Here is a 26,890-nt window from a genome sequence, read left to right on the forward strand (position 1 = left end):
GTCTCACCATTCCACATGGCCACAAGGTCTGCAGCATCCTGTCAACTCACCAGACAGTTCTGTGGGGAACTGCCAAATATGTCAAAAGAAGGGATGCGGAGGAAGAGCAGCATGTATAAAAAAGAGGGATGAGAGGAGGCGTGGAGGGAATAGATGCTGCAAAGTACAAAAAAACAAAAAAAAAAACAAAAGCAGAGCTGAGGGAGTGACGGAGACGAATAGGTGTGCAAAGTACAGAAGCTCATCAGGAAGCAGGGTTAAGTGGGCGAAATCTGGACTGTGGGGAATTGAGGGAGCAGAGGGGAAAAGAGCTGGTTTCTCTCCCACGTTTTTCTATAAATAGACTTTGTTGACAAGCTGACTCTCCAGTCTGAAACAGCGAGTACCTGACTGACCTTAGAAGGATGGCCACTGTGGAAATGGTCCGGCTGTGGCCGCAGGAGGAAAACACAGTCACTGATGTCACAAGACTCTGCTATCGTAGCTCAGACACAAAGCAAAAACTTTGCCTATTGGGTACAAATCGGACTTGGTCATCAAATTGCCAATCAACAACAAAGAAATCATGGCTCAACACTCAATCACTCAACATGGTGCTTCTCACTGGGTGGAACACAGGAAGTTGTCAGGCAGGAATACAGTATCTTTAGGCTGCCTAGCAAATTCAAAGAACCTTCGATAAATTGCTATAAATGGAGCAAATGCAGAAATTCAAGAATTTGTTTAGTTTACAAATCCATACATATCTACATTTACAACTTTCACTTCAAATAAAAAAGCAGGTCTGACACCAGACACCAGTGTGTGTGTGTGTGTGTGTGTGTGTGTGTGTGTGTGAGAAAGAGATACGTACTGCTGCCTGTTGTCTCTTCAGTTTGTCTCTATACTCCTCCAGCTCCTGCAGGTTCAGCTCAGGTGGGAGTTTCTATAATCACACACACAGATACAAACACACAACCTTATTGACTGTTTACAATACATCCAACACAGGTGAAAGTCCCATCGACTTTTGCAGACACATATGCAAACACAGTCTGCAAGTAAAAGTCATTGCTGGGTGTGTGTCAGACAGAAAAACTATTCAAAGCAGGACCACGGCGGTATCCAAGTTCTGGCACTGAGGGCCACAGCAGGGATTTCATTTATCTTAGGAGAGCTAATCTTCACTCCTGAGCATCTTAATTTTTCAAAGATATCTCACTAGGCATTTCAAAGAGCTTAGCCTGGTTTCACTGGTGTGACTAAAGATAGGTATAGCTCTTCCTCCATTCAAAAAAAAACAAAAAACAGAAAGATTTTGCTCAATAAATACACTTTGCTAGATCATAAGTCAGATTAGTCAAGAAGGTAGAGGATGTTATTTCGTAAACAGAAAACAAACTCTACTAGGAAAAGAAGATATTACAAATCCATGGCCCAAAGGATGATAGGTAATTACTTTCCCCTTGACTGAGAGTCTCATTTCAGATGGTGTAGCAATACCAAGATAAATCTAATGAGATTTCACACCCTTCTTCTGTTGAGCGGATGCAATCCATCAATCGGGACGTCAATGGTATGCACACGGCTCAGCAGAGGTGTAAGAGACAGCAGCTCAAGTGAGAAAGAGCTTTAACTCTGCCAGTCAGATGAGGTTCAAAGCACAGGAAACCATATTTATTCACATTAGAAATGCAATATTGCCATTATCAGAATTACTGAAATGTGGTGATGGAATTATTATTTTTCTGAGGGGGCGTGTGACCCTGGGAGGGAGTCTGTTGTCATCATTATACAGGTGAGTGGTGCTCATTCAGTTAATGATAACACATGAGTAACACATTCATACGGCGAGAATCTGACCTCCAGTTCATGCTGCACCATGTCAAAGGAGTCGCTGGAGAAGTAGACTTCCTCGATGCTGTCGATGATCTCCTGCTCCGCCTGTGGGTCGATGGGCTGCTCCCTCAGCTCCCGCAACTCCTCCTGACAGAGTGCGAGACAGATCAAGAGAGACGGAGACAGAGAAAAAGAGAAAGAATTAAAAAGTGTCCTTGAAGACAGCACTTCAGAAAGTTCCAGACACACTAAGATATAAACAGAAAATCTCCAAAACAGAGTTGCATCATTTCCCAACTAAAGAAAACAACAAACAAGGACTCTAATGAAACATCAAGAAAAATACATCAAAACAGAGAAACAGGGTAAAGCAAAAAAAAAAAAAAAAAAAGAGGGAGGAACGATGCCAAGGGAAAGAACAGTAATGGAAGAGGTTAGGATTAGAGGAACACAAGGTACAGAAGAGTTTAAGGGCAAGGGTGAAGGACAAAGGGAGGAGAAGAGTTGGGGAAAAAAGGGGCAAGAACGGAGTGAGAGGAGGTGCGAAGTGGGAAAAAAGGGAGGGGAAAACATTAATCGTGGGTTTTGGGAGAAGATTGCAGCTTGTTTCATTGGACAGCTATCATGGGGAATAACGGGCAGCCTTCAGAGGAAAGATGAGAAGAAACGAATGACCAAAAAAATTCAAAGGAGATTCCCCTTCAAAGCTTCCTGGGAAACATTAGAGCCTTATTGATTAACATGCTGTGCATCCATCCAGGCTTATTGCTGCACTCAGTCTTTTAGATGAAGGATTTTGAACCCACATTCCCTCCTGAGTGCCTTAATGAGAGGAGATATGGTCACAGGTGAATAAAAAGTGGTGACTATGTTAGCAGCATGGCAGCTCCCTACAGAATCTACAGCCAAGCTAGCAGCTCTCTGAGGCTGTACTTCAGAACAGCGCTAACATGCTGTTCATAATAACAATGTTAACATGCTGATATTAAGCAAATATGAAGTTTATATGTTAATCATCCTAGTTTAGCATATTAGCATTCTAACATTTGCTAATTAGCACTAAATAGAAAGAACAGCTAAACTAATAGGAATGTCATCAATTTCGCAGGTATTTAGTCATAAACCAGAGGACTGGACAAACTGAATTATGAGCCAGATGAAGTCCTGAACTAAACACATGTACGAAATTTCATAGTAATCCAGCCAATAATTGTTAAGACATTTTACTCAAGTCATCACAAATGTCAACGTCATGGTGGTGCTGGAGGAAAAGTCAGGGGATCACCAAATCATTAGGATTCATCCTCGGGGGAACATGGCTGCCTGCACATAATTCATGCATACATTTCTGTTTCTGAATATGTCAGTCTGGATGCAGTTGTATAGGTAACATTTCTAATAAGCTAAATAACATTACATACAACATTACATTCTACATAGAGAAGACATCTCATGCTAAGTAGCTTCACTTTATGCTGAGTGGAAATCCTTTATTTAAGTTAACGCTGAGTCTAACTTCTTGCTTGTGTGGGATCAATACATTGAGGCATCAGCACATTAAAGTATAATGGTTCTAAAAATAAACCATAGGCCTGGGAATGAGGTGAAGAGATGTGGAATTACGGAATAAGAGCAATCTATAAGCCCCTATATGCGCACTGTTAAATAAATGTATAGAAATCTCTCATCGGCACCTCAACACATTATCTCATATAGACCTCATGCGATAGCAGACACTGATCAAAAAATCCTGTTACACACCTGCCTAGGCACAAATATTCTCACAGCTACTATCAGCAAGAGGCGTGCAGCAAGGCAATGAAGTGTGCCACCCATGTAACTGAATCTGTTTCTGTGGGTGAGAGTGTGTCTTGCTGAGTGACATTTATATGAGGCAATGCTGCTGTGAGTAGTTTTAACATTTGAGGTAAATTCTAGCTTCATTTAATTCAATTGCACAAACAGAATCCCCTTTTACACCACATGTTAAATTAATACACTGGAATCGGGAGGATGAAAATAAAGCATTAAAATGTGATTAAAGGTGGTGTGTGTGTGTGTGTGTGTACGCGCACCTGCAATGCACAGACCTTCAGGCAAGTGTGTGTGTTGCCATGTTAGAATCAGGTAAAGGAGTGAGCAAGGAGCTCCCTGGGGAAAATGGAAAGGAGGAGGTAGAGGTAGGAGGTAGGAGATCACGCTCTGCCATCAAAAGGGTGGGTGGGAAATCAGCTCAAATGAGAGGGAAAGCGAAAAAGGGGGAGGGAGGCGGAGGAGATGACTCATTGGTAGCGAAAGTTAGAGGCGAAAAGAAAAACACAGAGGAATGAACGAAACAAAAGACAACGATGTGTCTCTCTTGTGAAGCCTCTTCAGTATGGTTAGAGCAATTCACCTCCCCTGTGTCACAGTCTTTCTCTTTTCCCCTCTCTTTGCCTCAGTCTCCCACCTGCAGTGACACGCATAAGTCTAAATATCCATAAGTGAATGACTCATTGAGAGGCCACCTCGGGTTAAATAATTCCCTTCCCTCCCTGCCACTGCATGGGCACAAAACAAAACAGATGCCCCCCTCCCTGTGCCCCCACGTGTGAAACCCAGCATCGGCTGCTGTGAGGCTTTGATCAAATTTCACTTTGAAGGATAAGGGACAAACAAACCACCCTTCACCCCTCCTACAAATTAATGAAATTCTCATCTCGCTGCGGAAGTAAGAAATCTATTTGCATCCAAAGTGAGGGATGTTTAACGAACCTTATCAAAAGAATCAAAGTAGATATTCGTCTGGAGTGCTCATTGAATGTGGAAAATCAAGCGCGGGACAAACCAAAAAAAAAAAGGTGCTCAACAACACAGGACTCTGACAAAACAAAAGACTGAATAAACAATAGGAGGTTCATGGAAAATCCTGCGAGACACGGGGAGAGAAAGACGGAGGGATGCGGGGAGTGAGATGAGGGCCAATTATTTCCACTATGGAATCATTCATTAGATGAACAAATCAAAACCTCCTCATTGTAATCAGTGCTGAATGTGTATGCGGACCTGACTGGGTGTATATCCTCATCTGCTCCTAAACAAGGGTTTAACACAGATGTCTTCTGGGACATTAGGAGAAAATGACAGCCAACAGCAATACCCAGGCTTTAACACTGCTGTCAGCTGCCGGGTTAACAGATAACACTATTGAATTTTCACTTGGAAGTATGTGATTATTATACCTTTCATTCAGCTCTGTCATCAAGCCAGAGGCAAGGGATTTCTGTATCTGTGGTGTCATGCATGCATGTTTTGTTATTTGAGAGCACAATCAAGGCTTTGGAAACATAATTAGACAATAGGTTATCTAAGAAACAAACCTGATTAGGTAACCTAAGGCCAAAACACATGTGAACTGTCAAACAGAGTCTAGAAACCCCAGTGAGAATTAATGGCAGCTTATCAAACATGCTCCCAGCTCTAGTCCTGGGCCCTCTTATACATATTGGCCGCTGGAGGCAATCAGCCAATCACATTAGTCCTAAAAATTGTAGGAAATAATGCAATATTGAGCAGGTGCACCCAGCCTGTGTAAATGAGTGTTTTTCTGTGAGCAGAATATTCTAACCCAAAGATAAAAATGTGCAATGAGTAAACTGAGGTTGACCCCTGCTGGTGGGAAATGGTAACTGCAAGGACCTGAAGCACTAACAGCAGGTCATTAAGAGAACTACTGTTTGCCTCAGGGAAAATGAAGCCTCCAGGAAGGACTTAATGTTCTCAACATTTTCCACAACAGCTTCAAAGTTAAATTGAAACATTTTTCTTTCATGTTTCACAGCATCACATAGATAGTATGCATGAAATGTCAAACATTAGCCCAAAGATATTAAATTTACTAATTCTTACATTTGAGAAGCCAGAACCAAACCATTCTTTGGTATTTTTGTTTACAAATGAGTGAGATGATTAATCAGTTATATAAACAGTTCTACATTATTTTTACTGTCAACCACATAATTCATTAATCAACTAAATTTGCAGCATTATTTTACGCAGAGTTCACTGGAAGTCAGTATAAAATATTTTAAATTAGGAATTTAAAGTTTTATTCATTTGAGCACTGTTCTACCTCACAATGTGAGATCGTATTGATGGAAACCATCAAAGGCTCCACAGTGTTGAAGGTTAAGAGAGATAACGCACCACAACTCCTACAAAGAAAATAGGCAAAACTGACTCGCAGAGGGACAACAGCTTTGAAGAGAGAAGACTGGAAAAGGGAAAAAAGGTTTGTTGGTTTATTTGTTTTTAGTGTGAACCCACAAAGCAGCTTATACATTCTCAGGAACCCAGAGAGATTAATAAAAGGAACAAAAACATCAAAGTAGTAAAAAAAAAAAAAAAAAAATAGCTCAAAGCCACTTGGAGTCCTTTAAATAAGAAAACCCAACCTTCCAAGGCTGTGATTTATTTAAAGGTTTTGATGCAAATTAGCTGTTGACACATGAAATGATAAAAATGTCCATCATCCTCATATCATGGACCTACTTTTCTATCACCGTCTTGGGGATAATATCACAATGAAAGATAAGATCAAACTTGAATTAAATTTGGGTCCCTGACTCATTATCCAGTTTTACATGTAAATGTGTAGAGGTCATTAAGTACACAGCAGCAGGTGAACAAGAGGGGATCAGATTTTCTCTAAGAGAATGGTTTCCCCTGAGGGTAAACTGTTGCTGAAGCCAAGAATCTGACCTCTTTATGCACATGTAGCCAACTTGACTTCTGTGAATGCAACTGAATCAAATGTTCCACCTCAGTAGCAACATTACATTAAAGAAACAGGACTGTACATTTTGCACCAGTCATTCCAAAGTTCATTAACTTCTGTAATTACCTACAAAGAGTCTAAGTCATCCAGGTTATGGTATTTCTAAGCGCTATACAAATACAACCACGCTTGGTTCTTGAAGATGTTTCACATCTCATCCAAAATACTTCTTCAGTCCTAGTCGCAACAGCTTAGGAGGATAAGTTCAACATCAGTCACTCTGACTTACACTGTGCGATATTATGTTCCCAGAGTTACTTTCTGATGAGGTTTTATCATTATTTTTTGGGAGTACAACTTTCTGTCTAGTACTATAGGATTTAAGCTTGTGATTTTCTAATGTTTTTATAAAAGGATCCTGACAACCACCAGGGAATGTTTGCTAACTTGTTCAGTTAAATGGCAATGCCTGGCCTATAATAGCCAGCTGGCCAAACTGTTAATAATAAGCAAGCAAACACTATCAAACCCTCAAATCATGTCCAAATAATGATACGACAGCATCATTTGTCAATCATCCCCCGCATCAGTCCTCCCCCCCTACAGTCAGCCAGATGTTGCTGTCAGCTCCTGGAGGATGATAAATGATGTGAATCATGGCTAAAATGGTTAGAAGCACATAAACGGTTCCAAGCAGTTAAGTATCATATTAAGTATCATAATAATATATGCACGCAGTCCAGCACTTTGGTCTCACTCTCCATCACAGAGCATTGTGTTAATTAGTGCTTTGTTGCCCACAGAAGCAGTGGTTGAGGCTTAATGAAAGGCTTACTCACCTCTAACCATGAGGGGACTGTGGGTTTCAGAGAGAAAACCCCTTGGATTTACTTGGTTTTCTGCATTGACTGGTCATAAAACATGATCAGATCGTCATCCAAGTCACAAGTATGGACAAACATAATGTGCTTAAGCTAATAATACATCACACACACACACAAACACACAAATCAATATATTATTTCCGGTCTGTACTGGACACACACATTAAACAGCAGCAACCTCAAACAAACTCGGATCAGACTTGCGTGAAGTTCAAGAGGAATTTCAGGACATTCTTCCTCATAGAACTGCTTCAGCTGAGCCATATTCCACAGCATCTCTATTATGTCTGGAATCTGATTAGGCCACTCCAAAAGGCGCATCTGGCAGACAGCCACCTTGATATTATCTTGTAAGATACCTCAAAAAACTTGGCAATTCATCTTCCCCTCAATGACAGCGAGCTTTACTGTAATCAGTCCACAAAATATTTTCCCAGTAGTGCTGCAGAGTGTCAAGCTGCTCTTTGACACACTTGAGGCATGCAAGGATGTTTTTTGTTGTTGTTGTTGTTTGTTTTTGGAGAGCTGCAGTGTCTTCCTCTGTGGTATCCTGCCACCAGCTCCATGCAACCATGAACTATGATTTGCATATGGCAGACTCGTGAACACAATGGTAATTTAGCTCCAGTGGTTCCTTTCAGCCTTAAGCTGTTACTCTTCTTTACCTCACTAATCATTCTGCCATGAGTCTTTTGGAGTCAACTGGCTGCTCACTTTTAAGTCTTCTGAGATCTCTTAGAAGCAGATGCTTCAAAATGTTTTAGTGTAGTAGTTCTAACCCACACCTGTCTTCACTGAGCTCCACGGTTGCTAACTCCTGACTCCAATTAAGTTTTGCTGATGTCATTAGCTGAGGGGTTCACAAACTTTTTCTAACCTACACTGTGAATGTCTGAATGATGTACTCAATATGAACATGAACAATATCATGAATAGTGTGTTCTCAGTTAAACTAGATTGTGTTTATAACTTAGATGAAGACCTGATTATAAGACACATCTATAGATAAGTGCAGATAATTGCCACTGTATATGAAGCGTGGCCTGTGTGCGCCCTATCTCATTTCCCAGGAAGCTGAAAAACCCGGCGGCAAAGTAAATAAAGTCAAAGCATAATATCATCAAATAATAAAGCCTGTGTTTTGGTTGAACACACAATAGGCAGGTGTTTGCAGTGCACACATGAGAGTGAATACACGGGTGATCTAGAGCAGTAAACGTAAGGGCATATAACCTGCACATCCATACCAACTCTTGGCCAGTATTTCTGTCTTACTATACCATGCTCCTTCATATCACATAAAGTAAACAAAGCAGACATGATAAGATGCACAGTATTCCTTGTGAGCCATGATTCCAGAACAAACAAAGGTGAATATTTCAGGTACCAAAACACAAAAGGGTGTTTGATTACCACATATCCAGTCTGGCCACATCAACTGATACCAATCCCAAAGCCAGGGGGAGACATGCATCCTATGAAAAGAAACAAATCTTTCCTGAGGCACTCCCATCTGCTTTCATTCAGGCTCTAATTACACTTGGAGGGTAAATGACTGCTAATCTTATCTGAGCTTAATCTGTGTCACTGAGCGGTTTTCTGCAACAACAGGTCTAGCAACAGCAGTGCAATATTGTCTACAATACATCACACCAATATGATACAGCAACCTCAAATGATTAGGGCATTATACATTATCATTGTTATCTTTCATGAGTCTGTGTTTGCTGTTCATTGTGAGGATAACACCGAGCTCGAGTCCTACTTTTGACAGAAGAAAACATTGTTACCTTTTCAAAAGAGACAGCTTGTGTTTATCACACACTGCTCTGTCTTTTTCTTTTCTCTTGACAACAGGACTGTTGAAATAAATACCAGATTGACAGATATTTTTCAAAACTCTCGCAGCTTCATCTTTTGCAACTCCTGTAGATGAATTGTCAGAAAGTCACTTCCTTTTCAGTCTTATCTCTGCAGTATATTTAAACCTGGCCAGAAAACACTCTAATGGTACATCAGCAAAACATGCCAGGAAGAAAATTCCACTCACATATAAGGCCAAGCTACGGTGACATTCAGAACAACATCAAGCAAAAAAAAAAAAAAAAAGGAAAAAGAGAGAGAGGTCTTTGGAAAGAGAGAAATTAAACATCTGGTACAATCGACCTGGCTGCTCTCACCCTGCACTGTGAATAAACAAAGTTGGTCACCTTCCAAATTCTACTCAGTCTCATAAAGTCATCACTACGAAGCAAGTCAAAGCAAAGCTAACAACTAGCCGTGCATTGAGGTGTAGGTAAGTAAGTGACTATACATTATATGGACCGACTCTGCTGTTTCATACTGTCTGCTCTTGACAAATTGAATTTGTAGAAGTGGATAATGACAAATGCTTCCTGTGACTAAGCATGACAGATTACGTTTTCAAACGCTGCCATGCCATAATGTTAAAATACTGTTAAAGGAAACCATATCTCACACTGTTGGTGTTAGGATTGATGTCAAGTGTGTCCTTAAGTGATATAAATGGAAGCCTTTAGGCTTGGGGAAAAAAAACACAGTCTGGGAAAAGTAGAAGTAGTTCAAAAAGTAATACAATGCATGGCGGACAAAGCCCTGACATTTAATTACCAGGCTGGTATTGTTTTCACCTTGTGAGTCTGTGTGTGTTCATGTGTGTGTGTGTGTGTGTGTGTGTGTATGTCCTGGACTGAACTGTAATGAGATTTACCACAGAGGCACTTTTGAGTATTCTGGCAGGTGTTTGTATGTATGTGGCCAGACTTTGTCACCACAATAGCATCACAACTGTAAAAGACAGTCACAGAAATTTTTACAGGTGTGTAGTAGAAATCAAAATGAAGGTCAAGGTCGAAGACGGATGTGGTCTGACCCATGAGTCCAGCGTACTCATGTCATAACGTAGTAATGAGTACTGAGTAGTCATGGAACAGAAGGTGTTGACGAGTATCACAGCTAGTGTGGCCCATTGGAAGATGGTCTCTACTAAGTCTGGTTCAACTCTAAAACCTTGTTTTGCCACAACTAGTGATATAACTGCTACTGGATTTGATTGGACTTTATTGGGCTTCTTTAAACGATATGCATCGTGAGGCTGCTCAAAATGTTTACGTCATAGACAACAAAAGTGCAGTGCATAAGATGACAGTTCAAAAGCACAATTATGAATATGCAGATTTTGTGAACTTTCACCGTGTACTGAAAAGAATGACGGAACAGCAATTTTAACAAAACTGTTACAGGAAGTATTCAGCTACTCCAACCTTGCTACACAATAAAAACAAAAACATATGACAGGTAACTATCTACTATTAACTACTTGAACATATCATTAGCTGAGATGTAACCGTTGGTTTTATTATAATGTAGGTTTTATTATAATGACAGAGAGACCATGCAGCATGGATACAACAATCTGCCAGCGACAGTTTCAGCCTCGTCAGGGAAGTTTACCTTGCTCGGGATCCTCAGGTTCTCCACAGGACTGAGGTCTGCCATGCTCTCTTGGGGGCTTTTCAGGCCCTGTCAAAAAAAAAATCAGACTCACTGTTAGACTTCAAAAGCCTCAAAAAGTCAAGTAACGTTAACGTGTTTTTTTCAGTTGGTTATATTCTGCTACCGCTGTCACAAAACCTTCTATTCATTAGCACACTACTGCGTACTGCAAAAAGTGGAACCGACGGGCAGATTTCTGAAAGCGATACGCTCTGCTGTGTCCAGTAACATTACTGCTGTGCAAACTGAGAACTTCCCTAACCGCCCAGTTTCCACTGCTGTGCCATGTTGTGTGCTTGTCTGGTAGGAAACTCTTACAACTTGGACGTGGGTATAATTGTCTATACATATGCAGTTTCTTTGTGAGAGGTAAATAGGTCGTTGCTGTGTTGTAGTCGTTCAAAGAACGGTTATTACTCCAGCTGAACGTGTGCCTTAATGAGCCACAATGAGCTGTCAAATTAGCCAGTTAGCTTAGCTAGCTGTTATGCTAACTACCTGCAGCTGTCAGAGACAAACGGACAGCAGCTCAGCTTGTCTGGACCCGCTTTGCTCACCTGCCGGGCCATGAGAGACTTGATCTTCTGCATCGTAAATCCAACTTGTGTCGGCGGACAAATAAATTAATAAAGTCTCAGTTTGTGTTTTGTTGTTACCGATGCGCTTCCATCACTACGAGAGGGAAGCCATAGTTGTCCGTCACGTGACTGGTACAGCAGGGACCGTAAAAATCCGGAGCATCCTGGGAAATGAAGTTTTTTAGTTAGTTAGTTTTTTTTATTATTATTATTATTATTATGAGGCCTACTTTTGACCTGAACTGTCTGAAATTATTTGCAATTAAATTTTAGAAAATGTTCTGAATAAAAAGAGAAAGTATAATATATATACTAAAAATATACTCAAAAGTGGCTCTAAACATCAGCACTGTGATACATGTATTGCTATAATACACCACTGGATGGTGGTAATTCAACACCACAGAATAGAAAGAGAATAGCATAGAATATTAGACAGCAATGCTTATTTTGACTCCATGAAAAATGTTATTCTACCTCTCTTTTCTGTCAGGTGAGACATTTTGAAACAGTTTATCACAGTAGGAAAGCACAGGTGTCAGTAAATAATGAATGATGTTTCAGTTCCACTCAGGGTGCTGGTATTGGGCATGCTGACTTCACAGTCACAACTAATTGGGACACTTGAATATAATGGAACTATTGTTGATGTTATTGGCAACACCTGTGCTTTTCCTGCTTTTTACAAGTCTAAATACCTGCTGTGAAAAAGGCTTACTTCTACAGGATATATATATTACTTGATGATTAATTAGTAATAATAACAAAATACTGTAATGAACTATATGTAATAACATAACACAGACAGGTGTCATTTTTAATACTGCGGTACTTCTGAGATTTTGAATGCAGGACTTTTCCTTTCAATGGAGGACTTGTTTTATTATGTTTTGTGTTGCTGCATTGTTTTGCAAACCACATTCATTTCATGAACATAAGTGATCATTTCATTATGTCATGCCATGCACAACACAGAGCCATGTAGCTCCATCTCTGCCAAGCAATTAGAACTGGCCCTGCATTGTAAACTGTTCCAAATAATTACAAAAATGGTGCAAAAAAAAACATTCAGCCTGCTTTGTAATTACTCCCTTAGGTGTTATTTTGAGCAGCACTTGGTTAAAAGCCGGCAGCATGCAGCAGACAGCAGGCGCTGTGAGCTCTAGTTCCTGGTTAATGATGCCTCAGGCTATTTCCCAGTCAAATGAAGGTGAGGTCACGCTCCTTAGGTGAATTTACTTCGCTGTTGTTTGTTAGGCAGCCATCTACAGCATGGAGCCTCTCCCTTAAAGTATACACTGAGACGGAACAGATGGCAACCCCTACCCGGAGATGCCACCACAAAGACTCAGTCGGTCAGTTCATAAGCTATAATTAGAGCAAGATTCAATAAACTGCTTGTTGTTATGCAGGGGAGCGTCACGATAAGCAGCACTTTATGGCTAACTATGAGGGTCACATCAAAACAATTTATCATCCTGAAACAGTGAACAAGTGAAAACATACCAATGTCATAATTTGTCGTGCTGATGTACAGTATATTGGCAATAATGTAAAATAAATCATGTCATGGCTTTACCATAATGTAATTTATTAATGAAAATCCTTTAAAACTTGCTAGTAAACAAAATATGCTATGTTAACTATATATAAATGCACTATATAACTATATAGTAGATTAACTAGAGTTTGAATTTTGACAAATTTTGTGCTGTAGCATTTGTCATGAATTTGAACAGAAGCATTCAGCGTGTGGGTGACATAATGGGGACAACTCAGTGTTTTGGTTAGAAGCTGAATCACAGCAGAAAGCAGACTGTTAACTTTAAGTGATGCACTGCTCAAGGTGAGAAAACAACGAACAATACACAAATTGCTGCATTCTCTAATAAACTTGTAGATTGCAGATACATTTTACTTCTTTTTTCTTAACGAAATATCTTTGTGTCCGGTTCTCTCCATGCTAATAATCCATCCGATCATAATCCATCCTTCTACCTCTTCTCTCTTTCTCACAAACATACATAGACTAAACAAGCACACACGCTTTTATCTGCTCGTGACAAGGTGTCAGCAGGAGCAGGTGGAGGGCACTCTGCCACATGCTGAACCGTCCGTCTGTTGCTGCCTGTCTCCGTATCTTGCCAGGTACACGACGTGGCAACCGGTACAGCCAGGCTGAGAGAAACAAACACTCTGCAGCAATTTCAAGACAACAAGTACAACTCATGTGCTTGTGAGAAGAGAGAGATCACAGCCAAGACATCAGACAAAGACTGACTGTGAAGCGGCAGAACAACTGACAGCTTCGCTGGCTTCAGCTTAATATCTGTGATAGAGCGAATGTTCATTTTAAGCCCACACTGACATTGCCATCCAATGGAAAAAGACATATATAAAGAAAAAAAATCCAGATATAATTGCAGAATTAATGATATTAAACACTTCCTCTGACTTCCTCTGACTATAACAACAACACTTTCAAAAATGAACTTGAATAGTAAACAGTTTTATCTTTAATAAAGTACAAAACAAACATGTAAATGCAAACTGTACAATAATTTAAGAATTATTCATCAGTTTCCTTGTTTCAGCATTTCATTATATCCATGTTGAGCAGAAACAAAATGCTACATCTGTGGAAACAGGGTTAAGAGTTTCTATAGGAATAAATAGATTTCAGCAAAACAAAGATATAGAATAATATGTATAAAGAATCTGCATTGTTGTCCATGTACAATATATACATTAAACCTAAATCTATTCAATACAAGAAAATCCATTCATTATAACACTTGTCTTCTCATACAACAGACTATCTTTAGGGGAAAATTAAATTAGGCAACAAACATGTTTTAAATAGTGATCAAGGTGTGGGACTTTAGGTATCTAATAGGTAGATTTTTAAAATAATGTAAAAATGGCTACTACTACCTTGTTTGGTTTAATGTGATCTCCATTTTTGAAAGGAGAAAGTAAAACAGTTTCAGTTATATTGTCACATAAAAAAAATCAGTCATTCATACATACATTTTCATCTCACAATAATGTCAGCAAAAGACATTTAAAATCTGTCCCAAACTCTGGACAATAACAGTGCATGATCAGGTTGTGTACTCACACTAGTCTCCTTCATCCCTTGTGCAAAAACAGTAGGCCACCAAAACCAGTGTTTCAGGCTTTGACCACAGAGACTTAAGAAATTAAAGCTACACAAGAGTCTTCAAGTGAAATAATGGTAAGTTACATCTCGACTCTCCGGCTGGAGGTTATTGCAGCAAACTGTGACTGGGGGTTTCGGGAACATGTCTAATCACATCATAGATGGTGGTGTGCATATCCTGAATGGACTCCAGGCGGGCCAGAGATCTGCATGACACCTGGGGCACAGTTGCACAGGAATGTTAAAAACCATTTAGACTACATAAGGGTTGCTGCTTCATTTATGAATCTATGCACACATGTTTAATACCTGTGCAGATTCCATTTTCCCAGGTATGGAGACAAACTCGTAGATGCCAAAGTCCTCTGTTGCATCTTCATGACCTGTTGATACACAGGTTTTAATATTGGACCAACAGTTAGGTTACAGTAACAGCACTGACACCTACTTTCTGTCAAACTTTACAGGGACGTGACGAATGTAATAATGCCATAAAACCAAGACCTGCTTTTCAGCTGGAGTCATTGAAACATCCTGACCTTGTTTATCTCACTGCTTTAGGCTCCTCCTTTCTCAAAACATTTTTTTTGGTACTTTCATTTTAACAATAACCACGGTACTGTTCATCTACTTTTCCCTGCAATAATGCTTCATATTCTGTATACACAGGATATGTAAATGTGTAAATATGATGTAAGCTTACTCTATAGTGTGTTTGATTGTATAAGCAGGTAAATACATCTGTTGACAAGCAGGAGCTTACCTGAACGATGAGGTCTTTTCTGCTCTGACAACGGTCTGCAGAAAAACAGGCAAATAAAGCAGTTAATTACAGTCTGTGGATTAAAGGCACAGTGAAGAGTGTATGTATTCATTTCATATTCAAAGGTCTTACCTGTTGTAAATGCTCATAAGCACTGTTGGTAATGGAGAGAAAGACAGAAGGAAATAATCATTCACAAATACAGAAATTGTGTTTTTAAAACATTACCATGACTTATTCAAATGCAGTAGTTACTTTGCCCTGGTTACCTTCAGTTTGACTCACATTTGCAAGTTATTTACATTTATGACTAACTTAGATCATGGTGCAGGGAGCCGTTAGTGTTATCTTATTCCAGGAAAAAGTAAAGATTTAATAGCCATAATATTCTGATCACAGACATTCAGACATTCAGACATCTAGATTTCAAGCTTGGAGCATGTTAAACACAGGGCTGAGCTGGTTGGGATTAACAAGTACCACTGCTAGAAAACCGCTCCTGTCAAAGCAGCAGAAGAAGACATTATGTTACCTCTCTTTGGATGGCAGGTTCTCCTGAGGAAGACCAGCAGCATACAGCCAATGATGAACAAAGAGCAGACAGTGATGGCTGCCAGTGGAGATACAGAGCTCCCCTCCTGGGTGTGCTTCTCTTTCCCTGTAAACAAACACAGCAGGGACACTGTTATCAACACTTATTTTAGCTAAGCTAGCAGCGTGGATTGCTGTGGTATTCAAGGTCCTTATGAAGCTAAGTTCTAATAACTTTGGTGATTCTCTTACTTTTCTAGCACCAAACTCAGTCGTGTAGCTGTGTAGTGCTAATTAGCAAATATTAGCATGCTAACAGATTAAGTCAAAAATATTACTTCCTAAACATCAGCATGTTAGCTAAACATCAATGTGAGACTTGTTAGAACTGCTCGTGTTAACACTTAGCTTATAGTACAGCCTCACAGGGCAACTAATATGGCTGTAGACTCCTAGTCTTATTAAGAGGTTAGTCATCAGAGGACTCCTTGGTGAAGTTCAGAAGTGTTTCTGATCAGTTAAAATGAATGTTGTCATCTGTTGACTCAATAAACAGCATTTTCAATCATAGCCTGTATCAGCAGCAGCCATCAGTGAGCCTGGCTCATTATCACCAAGACAACATATCAATGTCACATTCAGCACACAGAAACTCCACATGCTATAAAACTTAGTCAACAATTACAACAGCTGTCATCTTCTGTTTACTTTCCCAGCCAGTGAACTTTTATACAGGCTGCAGGCGTTGGAACCTAGCAACAGGGATAAAACCTGAGTTTCATGATAAGCATGTATGTATCATGTTAAATCCATAACCTGGTTTCACTTCTCACCTTTTGTGCACACACTGCTCTAACTACAGTATTTCATCTACCCAGCTGTCCCCAAAGCTGGCCAGTGTTTGTCATTGTCAAGATATACCTCTCATAGCTCGTCAACCTGTTCTGCTTTTGGCACGACACACTGTTTACAGAGTGTTTATCTCAGAGGATTCCCATAACCTGCCCACGCTCTGCTCCTTCTTGCCATATTCCACCCCCTACCCACCTGTTCCTAAGCTGGCCACCACCAGAGTAAACTGGGCCTCGTCCTGCTTCTGCGTCACATTGTTGAAGGCACGGCACAGGTACTCTTCAGCCTGGGCCAATCTGTAGGACCGCACCTCCAGCCGTGGTCCCTCAGTGATGACCTGGGTTGAATTGCGGCTCTTGGAGATCCACACGTAGCTGTTGGGTGGGTTGGAATCAGCCTGGCATTCAAAGAAGGCCAGTTCTCCTGGGTTGATGGTGAACACCTCCCCTGTCCGCAGGCCCTGGCCTGAGTTCACCTCCAGATTGTAGGGGCCATCTGTGGGGGTCAACAGCAGGTTCCAAGAAACGTGACATGAGATGGTGCTTTATTGTACAGAATGGTTACTTCACTATGAATCATCCCATTCTAATGCACAATAGGGTTAAAGGGGTAAAGGTCAGAGAAGTGAGCTTTTGACTGCAGGTTCACAGGTCCTAGAGCAGCACATACTCCCCTGACTTAGATTTGGGGTGCCCTTGAAAAAGGCACTGAACCTACCAAACTGCTCGAGTGGAGGTGTCATCAAAGTTAGCTGAAAATAAAATGATTCATTTTACGTGGATAAACTATCCCTAACGGATGGGTGACTGAGTATTTCACTGGTCACATGGCCTGAATTTGTGCAAGGTGTCATTGCTACAATATAAATTCTTACAGTTTTTAGCACCACAGATAGTCATAGACTGTGCTCTTTTGATGATGCTACATTTAAGGTTTTTGTCTTCTGCACATCCCTCAATAAATTTCTACTTATTGTACATATACTTATGACTAAACCATTGGTTGGTCTTGCTCAACAACAATAGAATCTCACCAGGTCTTATTACAAACAATGAAATAAAACTTAATCATTTCAATCAGTTAATTCCAAACAATTTATATGAAATGACCCCAAGTCTATACATAGACTTCTACATAAATACCAAATAAATACCAAATGATAAAACACTGATAAAAGACTGGAAATGAATAAGACAAACATGATAAACCTGAAGAAGATATTTTAACTGTTGGTAGTGTATCTATGCATGCTGCAGGATGCTATTGTATGGTAACACAAACATTCTTTGTTTATGCAAACAGGATTAATGACAGTGCTAAATGTACTGGTGGTGCAGTTCTCAGTGCTATGTTACTACTCTATAATGGCACACCCACTTTTTGAACACACTGACTAAAGAGATGAGAAAAAATTAAGAGTTATAGTTATGTCATAGAGGTAAATGTACTACATCTGTGTGCCCCATCAGTGTATTCACTCCTGTAGAAATAAAAAAAAAGACATTTAAATGAATTCACGGGAAGATTAGACATAGATTCTCTGAGGTTCAACCTCAGGCTCACACAACCAGGGGAGTTTATCAGTGCATCTACACGCTGTATGGTAGAACAGAGGAGCTCTGTGAGATTAGTCTGCTCCCATGCAAATATCATTCCCTAACAGCCACGTGTTTTTCTGTTGTCAGTAAGTAGTCTGATTTCACAGAAATTTCCATACAACCTAGTACTTCCAGGAGACCAGTGCAAAAGAGGAAATGAAAAAGTAGTTGTATTGTTATTAGTACAGGACGTTTGACAAATAAGATTTTCTTTTAAAACACATCCTACACCCAAATGTTTTAGGGAAACTTTAAGAGACAGTAACTGGAACTGAGCTTCAAAATCTGGGCTATTCTGACCTTGTAATGATAATAGACCTGGCCAAAATGGTTGCCTTTTTCTACATTGTTGACTTTATGGTATTTCTCTGTTTGATTCACTTAGGCTAATCCTACCAAATAACAAGTTAACAGCTTGTAAATAATAAAAAAAATAAAAGGTTCATGATTGTGGCAATGAGGGAGATAAAACCAAATTTGATTCCTGATCCCTGTGATATCAGATGGATATCATGGACTTTTTGCTATTATCGATCATTTCTTGTGCTCACAGCTCTGACTTCCATGTGAAAGTAGCTGCTGGTCATGAGATGTCAACATCCATCTCCCTACTCTGTTTTATAAAACATGTCTTGGTGCAGAGAAAAAGAAGGAGAGGAGGGTACAGGTGGACATATCTACTCACAGTAAACATTGAGTTCCACGCCCCTGCTGTGTCGACCCCGGCTGACTGGGTTGCTGGCCACACAGCGATAAGTTCCCTTGTCCTCTTTCCTCACAGGAATGATTAATAACGTAGAGTTGCCTTGGGAGAAGTGGTATCTGTCACTGGGACCCAACGGGATGTTGTCCCTCAGCCACTGGAACGCGACTCTTGTTCCTCTCTCAACTGAACAAGTCAAAGTTACGTTCGCCTTGTCCTCAACAACTGCATGGGATGGGTTCTTCTCAATGACTGGAGTGGACACAGGCACTGAGGAAAAAACAAGAAACAATGATACATTTGAGAATGTATCAAATAAACATAATAAGCAGATCATCATAACAGGACAGATCAGATGTCGGCACTCACCATCCACTGTCACATGCACAGTTCTCTCCTCCTTAATAACCAGCCCTGTCTTGTTATGAAACTCTATGTTGAGACTCAGATGATAATCCCCTTCATCGTCCTGGTTTAATTTCTGAATTAGCAAAGAAACATTGGGTTCCTTGAAGAGGAGGTGGTTGCGGTACATCATGTCAGTGATTGTGGCCTGTTTGGTAAACGTCACCAATGTGGTCCTGGTGCCACTCGGCCTGGTGTGAGACCAAGTTCCCTGGATCTCAGCGTCGTCCAGTGGAAAGCGTGTCTCCACAGACAGGAGCAGGGATTCCCCTTCAACACCATGATGGACTAATGAAGGGATGTGGATGAAATCAGAGTGGACCTCTGTGGTGGTGGAGATGATGGGAGATGGACATGAGAGGGACAGAAGCAGAGTTATTGCACAGTTGCTGTTGGGTCATAAGCAACAGGCCTCATACTGTACATATCAAAGGCTGTTTCAGAAAATGTATATTCCTTTAATTATTCAAAATCATTTGGACATTTTAGGGGTAAACACTCATGGTGCTTCATGCCCATAGAATGCCTGTTAGATACTGAGAGCATTTCTGCTCCTATATGTTCATTTCTCCCTGTAATCCATAACAAGGTTTGAGATTAATGCCAGTACCAAGAATTAGGTAATCAATATTCCATAGTAATATCTTTAATAATTTTTAGGTCAAAATGTGTTCACTAGTTCATGGAAAACCTATACTAGCTCCGTTAGATGGAGTGACACACTTACAGTTTCAGAGGTAGTGGAAACTGTAATAAAGTTTGCAAAGAAAATACAAGTCATTGTAGTTATTGTGAACAAGGACCGGATGGTTCTGAAAAGCTAAATTGAACTTTAAAACTGCAATAAATTACTTTTTGGATACTTGGAAACAGAGCAACAAGGTGTACACACACAACACTCACAGAAAATCCAGCAGATGCGGAGCAGTAAAAGTATTCATGTGGAGTTCTTGTTTCAGGCAACCTGATGAGTTCAGTATCCACTCTAGACTTTAGCTCTGTTTTTGGTCTCAACCACCTACTGCCTCTTCATCTCCAATACACTGCACTGTGCTCACTAGCTAGTAGCTCTGTCTGGAGATTACAGTGATGAGAGCTGTAAGACGGAACCAAAAACAGAAAAGTTGTACAGTGTAAACTAATCCTAATCCTAATCTAATCCAAAACAATGAACTGAAAGACGCTAAAATGCTACATAGAGCTGAAGAAGTTGGGCGATAATTCTCTGGTTTTTTTTTTTTGTTTTTTTTTGCCACCATAACATAAGGCTTTTTTTCACTGTTTGCATATATCACTATATATGTGTGTGTGTGTGTGTGTGTGTGTGTGTATATTCCTAATTAATAATATAATTATTAACCAACACTGAAAAATGAATATAGATTGTTGTGATGATATGATCACACTGTGTTGTCATTTTACAAAAAATTGTAGTCCAAAAAAATGTATTTGACCAAATTATAACTGAAATTTTGTCTACAAACGAAAACCTATCTTGCATATGTTTGCTCATCATGAATCATGAATTACAGTGAGTATATATTGTAAAAACATTGTGCTGTTAGGTGGATGGAGTGAGCGTGACTATTTAAAAGATGAACCCAGGTCTGTTTTGACTGTCTAATCTTATAATCTATATCCTAGTCTTGAAATTGTTCAAGTCCTGCAACTGTTGTGAGTTAATATTGACCCAGCGCTCTACAGAGTGTCATTGTTGTCAGACAAGGACGAGGTCTGTCTCTTTGATCCCGACTAGTCACAAAACAAACAGCTCAGCTCCTTGGAATAGCTAGATAACTGCTGATCTATTGTGCTTTGCTGTCTGCTTAAGCTGTGGCTGGTTACCAAGGCAGTTTTTCATAGGCAACAGACTGAAAACAGAACCAGACAATAAAAATGTAATACTTTTACTCAGCATGATGAAAAGACTAAATTACCCGGTCATTATTTACACACTGTATCTATTCCACAGCCATGTCTTTCTCGTGCCCTTTAATGCAAGTATCATTAATATTTCATCTGAGCTTTAACCTGACTGTGCCATTTGGCAGGAATATTTGAGAACAAGTTAATTTTCTAAGTGCGAGGTGGATTGGTGGATTGTGTTTGAACACCAGGTTGAGTGAAGCGGCAGCATGTGAGTAGGATGTGCTACTGTGAAACAAACTCACTACAACCTCTCACTTTTTGTTCACAGTAATCTCCTTTAACTTCCCGTTCCTCTTACTTGTGTCACTTTGTCTCACTTATGACCGTGTATGTTCTCTTCCTTTGTTGCAGCATTAAAGGCCTGACTGGATAATGATGTGTGTGTGTGTGTGTGTGTGTGTGTGTGTGTGTGTGCATGTATGTGTGTGTGTGTGAGAGAGAGTAGCAGGAGTGTGCCTGTGTTTACAACAGCTGAGATCCGGTGAAAAGGAAGAATGAGGAGGAGTGTGCCGAGCCCGCTCCTCCACTGTTGTCCCCAAACAGCACAGATATTGTTGCGGTGATACTGAGCAGATTACGGTGACAATGGTCTTTGAGGTGAGAGGATATCATGCGTACACACACACACATACACACACACACACACTTTCAAACAAGTACATGTGGAGACCCACAAACACCTGCCTCTTATCACCCTCACACACATCCAAGTTGTTTGGATACTAAATAAAGTCACCCAGTGCGTGTCCGAACGCCACCATCTTCTGTCCTCCTTGAGATAAGACAAACAGTGCTCCTTGTGGAAGGTTGATGATACAAACATCAAACCGGGGAGGGGGGGGGGCTACTTTTGAGGGGACTTTACTGTTAGATTTATCTGGTCATGTGAGAGACACTGGTACGTGTCTGTTATCACTGAGTCACAGAGCTGTGGCCTAGGTCACTTCTTCTTTCCATGGACCCTGTCTTCATGTACTTTACTTAGCAGCCAACAATGGAAGAAAAGCTAATTCTGTAAAGTCACACAGTGATGACTATGGAAAAGGACATTCAAAACAAACAAGACAGACTCTAAGGAACATGTTTAAGACTCATATTTAAAAACGGCTGCGCAGAGGTTGAAGTACTTGAGTGTAAAAATCTTGTCCAACTTAGACTTTACAATATCAGTTGAACTTTTTTTGAATTAGCTTCTCCAGAGGATCCGATTTTTTCCTTTTTCAATTTTGCAACCCAGTTTCATTACTGCTTCCCTGCTTTAAAGACTAAGGATTTCACAAGGTTTCAGTGAACATTTTGTTTCTCTGCGCCACAAAAAAAAAACTTCCTCAACTGACACCTTATTTTTACCCTGCCAACCAAGCAAACACAGCAACCACAGCAACTGCTATAGCAAAACACTGACAACTCAAGCACAACATCGACACCACGACGCCTCAAACGCACAGCGCTCACCTGTTAGGACGAACAGGACAGAGCAGATGTAGAGCGCTGTTCTTCCTGTGGCCTCCATGGCATCTTATCCTCTAGGGATGTGTGAGGACTTCTGACAGGCAGGGCAGGCAGGGAGTGAGGGATGGAGGAAGGAGGAGAGGAGTGGAAGAGAAAGAGGTGGAGGAAGAGGAGGAGAGAAATGTGACTGGTTGTGGTGACAACATTTGCCAGGGAAATAAGAGGAGCTAGCTTTAGCCCTGCATGCGTCCAGGCCCCTCCCATGTGACACCAGGAAGAAGAAGAGGTCCACCTGGCAGAGAGATAGCACAGTGTGGTCCTCTCTCTCTCTAACACACACACACACACACACACACACACACACACACAGAGCTGCCCTAAGGCTGAGAGTTGCACTCTGTCAAAGAGAAACTGAGACATAAAACTGTAAAAGGATAGTTGAGAGCATAATGGAAACTGTTTCTTTACATTATCACACACCAGCTGTCTGCTGCTTCAGTCCCTCAGGCTGTGAAACAAAGAAAAAGCAGACAGACAGAGAGCTTTTAACTGCTAACGGCATGCAGTTTGGTTAAGTTACATAGCTTTCAGAATGGTTCACAATCAGTTATTCTGTCTGTAATGATTTTGAGAGCAAGAAACGTGGAGGACAAAAAGACGAAGAGACCGATACTCGGGTGAGGAATGTTGTTCTGACACCGACACGTATTTCTGACCTTTCAGATGCCTTCAGGACACAGACTATCGTCAAGGTCATTTTAATATTATTTTTCAGCCCTCAAGGAGAAATTGTGGATGAAAAATTATTCTGAGGCAGACAAATCAGTACATAATTCTTGTCTCCAAACACCCTGACAAAGACGTGTTTGTGCCGACCGTCGGTTAGAGTCGTTTTTCAATTCCTTTTCCTATGAAGAAACTGGGTTTGTTTGTTTCTGCTTCAGATGCTACGGGGCAGCATCCATTCTGATCATTTATAAAATAATTTCTTGTCTTGACTCATTCTGCTGATACAGAAAACAGCAGAACACACAAAGTAGTCACCTTTTGAACACTTAAACACTCACTACGTCCCCTCAGTGACTTGTGCTAAAGAGTTTTTTCTGCATGGTCATCCTCTGAAAGGATGTGGTGAAACTTAGGACTGAACTGCAGAGTAAATGAATCAGGCCATTGTAGGCTGTGTAAATGAGTGCCTGGTTTGGTGATGGCACCATTAAAAGAAAGTGATTATTTTCTCTGCTGTCAAGCACTCCATCATGGGATGCCCATTTGCTGAGAAAACTAAGGACAATGCTTAATGGTTATAATTGAGGTTTTTATATCACATCAATTCAGTGTTTGTTGGTCAGAGCACATGATGGAGACATAGAGTCATCTGTTCGTCTTCTAAGAAACAGATTATGCCCACCATTTGATAAATTATCTTAGATTCATAAAATTAAAGCATTACAAATGATCTCAGTTAAATATTCCACACTTAAAATAATCTGTTTCTGTTCCACTATAAGAAAAAAGTGTAAAAGTACTATTGTATTTATTCCTTATTTGCTACCTTTCACTTTATGAAGCCACTGAACCTGCAAGTTTCCTCTTCACCTTTAGATGGGGTCAGTGCATCATCTACTAGACAAAGTCTGCCATGCCGTGGCTCTGAGGTAGTGGTTCCTTACCATTTTGTGCTTGTGACCCTTTAAAGTGAAACAATGTCTAGTTACAACCCCAAGAAACTGGTTGCATATGTCTGAGTTTCGAGCAGAGAGGTGATATTCCCTTCGATGAAATAGCCTATAGAGGCCTGCGGAGGCATAACAATGCAACCTTTCACAATAAAAGATGTCAAAAATAATGATAATAATATATGTAGCAGACAACATTATATTATCTCATGGCCCTTCAGACTTACCCCATGATGTCTTCAAGGAACCACTCCTTCATGGTATTGTGTGGCTATGGTAGATCTTAATATTTACTTGACTTTATTGACTGTGATACATACATACAGTTTCGACTATCCTTTCTTTCAGGTCCTTTTCTGTTTATATAAAATTACACAGTGTTTCATATGATCACACTATGAAGAATATATGGGTCCTGTCCAGTGAAAACTGCGTATGTCCAGATTTTGTGAGCTGAATGGTGTGTATTAGATTATCTGAAAAAAATGCATCATCACAAAGCTGGAAAATATTTCTGAAAGCTGGAGAGTTGACCTTTGGCAATACATGTTTTTTAAAGGACAAGACAATATATAATATCACAGCGCTCTGATGCCCTTCCCTGTTATTTAAGACTTTTATGTCTGTCCTTCAACTTAGGTCCCTCCATTTAAGAGCACTGATGAGCAACAAAAACATTACACCACAGCATGTGAAATGTTGTCTATTTTCATTCAAAAAGGAACAACATATTACCATAAGACTGAGGAATATTGAGAAACAAGAAGTGCTTACCTAATTGGGTGAAGATGTTTTGGCTCACACCCTGACCTTTTGCTTTGGTACCCTCTGCATGACTGATGAGGAAGAAAAGTACATCCACCCCATGAACTGGGGTCAGCCCAGTATCTAATTCTTCCTCAACAGCGGTGTGGATGTTCAGTTGTGACAGAAAGTTTCACGTGTCTCCTCAGTGAGAGGCTTTGGTCTGCAAAATTTAGCAATCCCTGACCCCATGCTCTTCCTCTTGCATTATTATGAATGAAACAATCAGTGGGAGCTGCCTGAAGTCAAGTGGATTTTAATTGGTCTGGCCTGGTCTAGTTTGGCACAGCGCGTCCAATAAGTTTTGGTACAGTACGGTAAAGCCTTTTTGGGACCACCCCTTCCAAAACCAGGACACAGCAGCTGAGTGACACACCCACACCCACATACACCCACACACACACACACACACACACACACACACACATACAACTTCAAATGGGGGCCCTCTTGCTGTGCTAAAACATGTCACATTTTCCGTTTTCAGCCTCCCAGCCCATGTCTGTGACTGTTGCCACATTTTGCCACAACTCAGCTCCTCTGGATTCTTCGCCTCCTGCTGCCTCCTACTCCTCCTCTACCTCACTGTCATCACGTATCATCATGTCCTCCTTATTCTCGTGGTACTAATCATCTTAATCAAGTTAGCTTTGATGAATTACACCCACCTAAACTCCTCCTCACTCTCTTTCACTTTGCCCAACTCCTTTTGTATCATGTTCTCTCCTCCCCAACCCCTGTGTCTGTCCTCTCCTTGCCTCTGTATCTCCCTCTCCTTTTGATCCTTCCTTTCCTCCTCTTTCATTCTCCCTCTCTTCTAGCAGCCTTGGCCTCCAGCTGCAGACACTCAGAGCAGACACAGCACACTAGCCCACATCAAGGCCACACTATTGGCACACGTGTGTGCATGTGTGTGTGTGTGTGTCTGGAGCAGTCGTTACAGTGGGGCCACATAGGGTGTGAGTGGCCTACTGTGATATACTGTAGAGCTCCCATACATATTCTTTTCTCAGTCCACTGAATGTGTGGGTTTTTTTTTTTTTTTTACAACTGTAGCTGAGTTAAAGGGCCTCTTGCTTTTGTCAGCAGGGATGCTGAAGTGCAGGATGAACCTACATATGACACTGCGAGCGCTCACCTATGTAGAACACCAATTCAAGTCATATGGAAGAGTAATTCACTGGAGAGGCCAGCGCTCATACTCTCATGCACGTAATCAGTAAGTGTGCAACAAAAACGAGAAGCTGGCACATACAGTTGAGCCTTTGAGGTTGTTGATAAGAGGATGTCACGCCTCAGATGACAGCCTGAAATGCTTTTTGGCTTCAGAGGTAGAGAAGTTAGCTATATAGCTGAGAAAGAACACGAGACATAGAGAGCAAGAGAGTGGGGTTAAGTGGAGCTGTGAGGAAGCAAAAAAAAAAGAAAGAAAGAAAGAAAATGGGGCGGGGATGTCTGC

At 40.6% G+C, this 26,890-nt stretch overlaps 2 protein-coding genes across 3 annotated transcripts in view; both read right to left on the bottom strand.

Moving 5' to 3' along the window:
* Nucleotides 1-11,703, bottom strand: part of vps50 (VPS50 EARP/GARPII complex subunit) — a 93,888-nt gene extending 82,185 nt beyond the window's left edge. Inside the window, 4 exon segments of the mRNA XM_051066145.1 lie at nucleotides 854-925; nucleotides 1,843-1,965; nucleotides 10,933-11,001; nucleotides 11,532-11,703. Coding sequence (XP_050922102.1) covers nucleotides 854-925; nucleotides 1,843-1,965; nucleotides 10,933-11,001; nucleotides 11,532-11,564 — 297 coding nt within the window. The 5' untranslated portion in view covers nucleotides 11,565-11,703.
* A 2,347-nt stretch (nucleotides 11,704-14,050) lies between these two features.
* hepacam2 (HEPACAM family member 2) lies at nucleotides 14,051-26,400 on the bottom strand. 2 transcript variants are annotated; one of them, XM_018667740.2, is made up of 10 exons: nucleotides 25,402-26,400; nucleotides 22,952-23,042; nucleotides 19,532-19,891; nucleotides 19,145-19,432; nucleotides 17,057-17,356; nucleotides 16,011-16,136; nucleotides 15,611-15,632; nucleotides 15,479-15,513; nucleotides 15,025-15,098; nucleotides 14,051-14,932 (listed from the first exon to the last, which is right to left on the bottom strand). In XM_018667740.2, exons 2-10 carry the CDS (start codon nucleotides 23,007-23,009, stop codon nucleotides 14,822-14,824), a joined length of 1,374 nt encoding a protein of 457 aa, XP_018523256.1. In that variant the 5' UTR covers nucleotides 23,010-23,042; nucleotides 25,402-26,400; the 3' UTR covers nucleotides 14,051-14,821. The 2 variants fall into 2 exon arrangements, with proteins under 2 accessions (XP_018523256.1, XP_050922105.1); XM_051066148.1 differs by lacking the exon at nucleotides 25,402-26,400 and adding an exon at nucleotides 20,471-20,663 and having other exon boundaries at nucleotides 22,952-23,055.
* Nucleotides 26,401-26,890: the final 490 nt, after the last annotated feature.

The sequence above is a fragment of the Lates calcarifer genome, linkage group LG3, assembly GCF_001640805.2.
Source record: "Lates calcarifer isolate ASB-BC8 linkage group LG3, TLL_Latcal_v3, whole genome shotgun sequence".
In the NCBI taxonomy this organism is placed as follows: domain Eukaryota; kingdom Metazoa; phylum Chordata; class Actinopteri; family Centropomidae; genus Lates; species Lates calcarifer.

Bases quoted from the DNA above. Each gene is read 5' to 3' on its own strand.
- hepacam2 (XM_018667740.2), bottom strand. From the start codon at position 23,009: ATGGAGGCCACAGGAAGAACAGCGCTCTACATCTGCTCTGTCCTGTTC. The intron at 19,892-22,951 runs GTGAGCGCTGTG...CCACCACCACAG, and splicing joins TGTCCTGTTCGTCCTAACAG to AGGTCCACTCTGATTTCATC. The intron at 15,633-16,010 runs GTAACATAATGT...CATTACCAACAG, and splicing joins AACCTGCCATCCAAAGAGAG to TGCTTATGAGCATTTACAAC.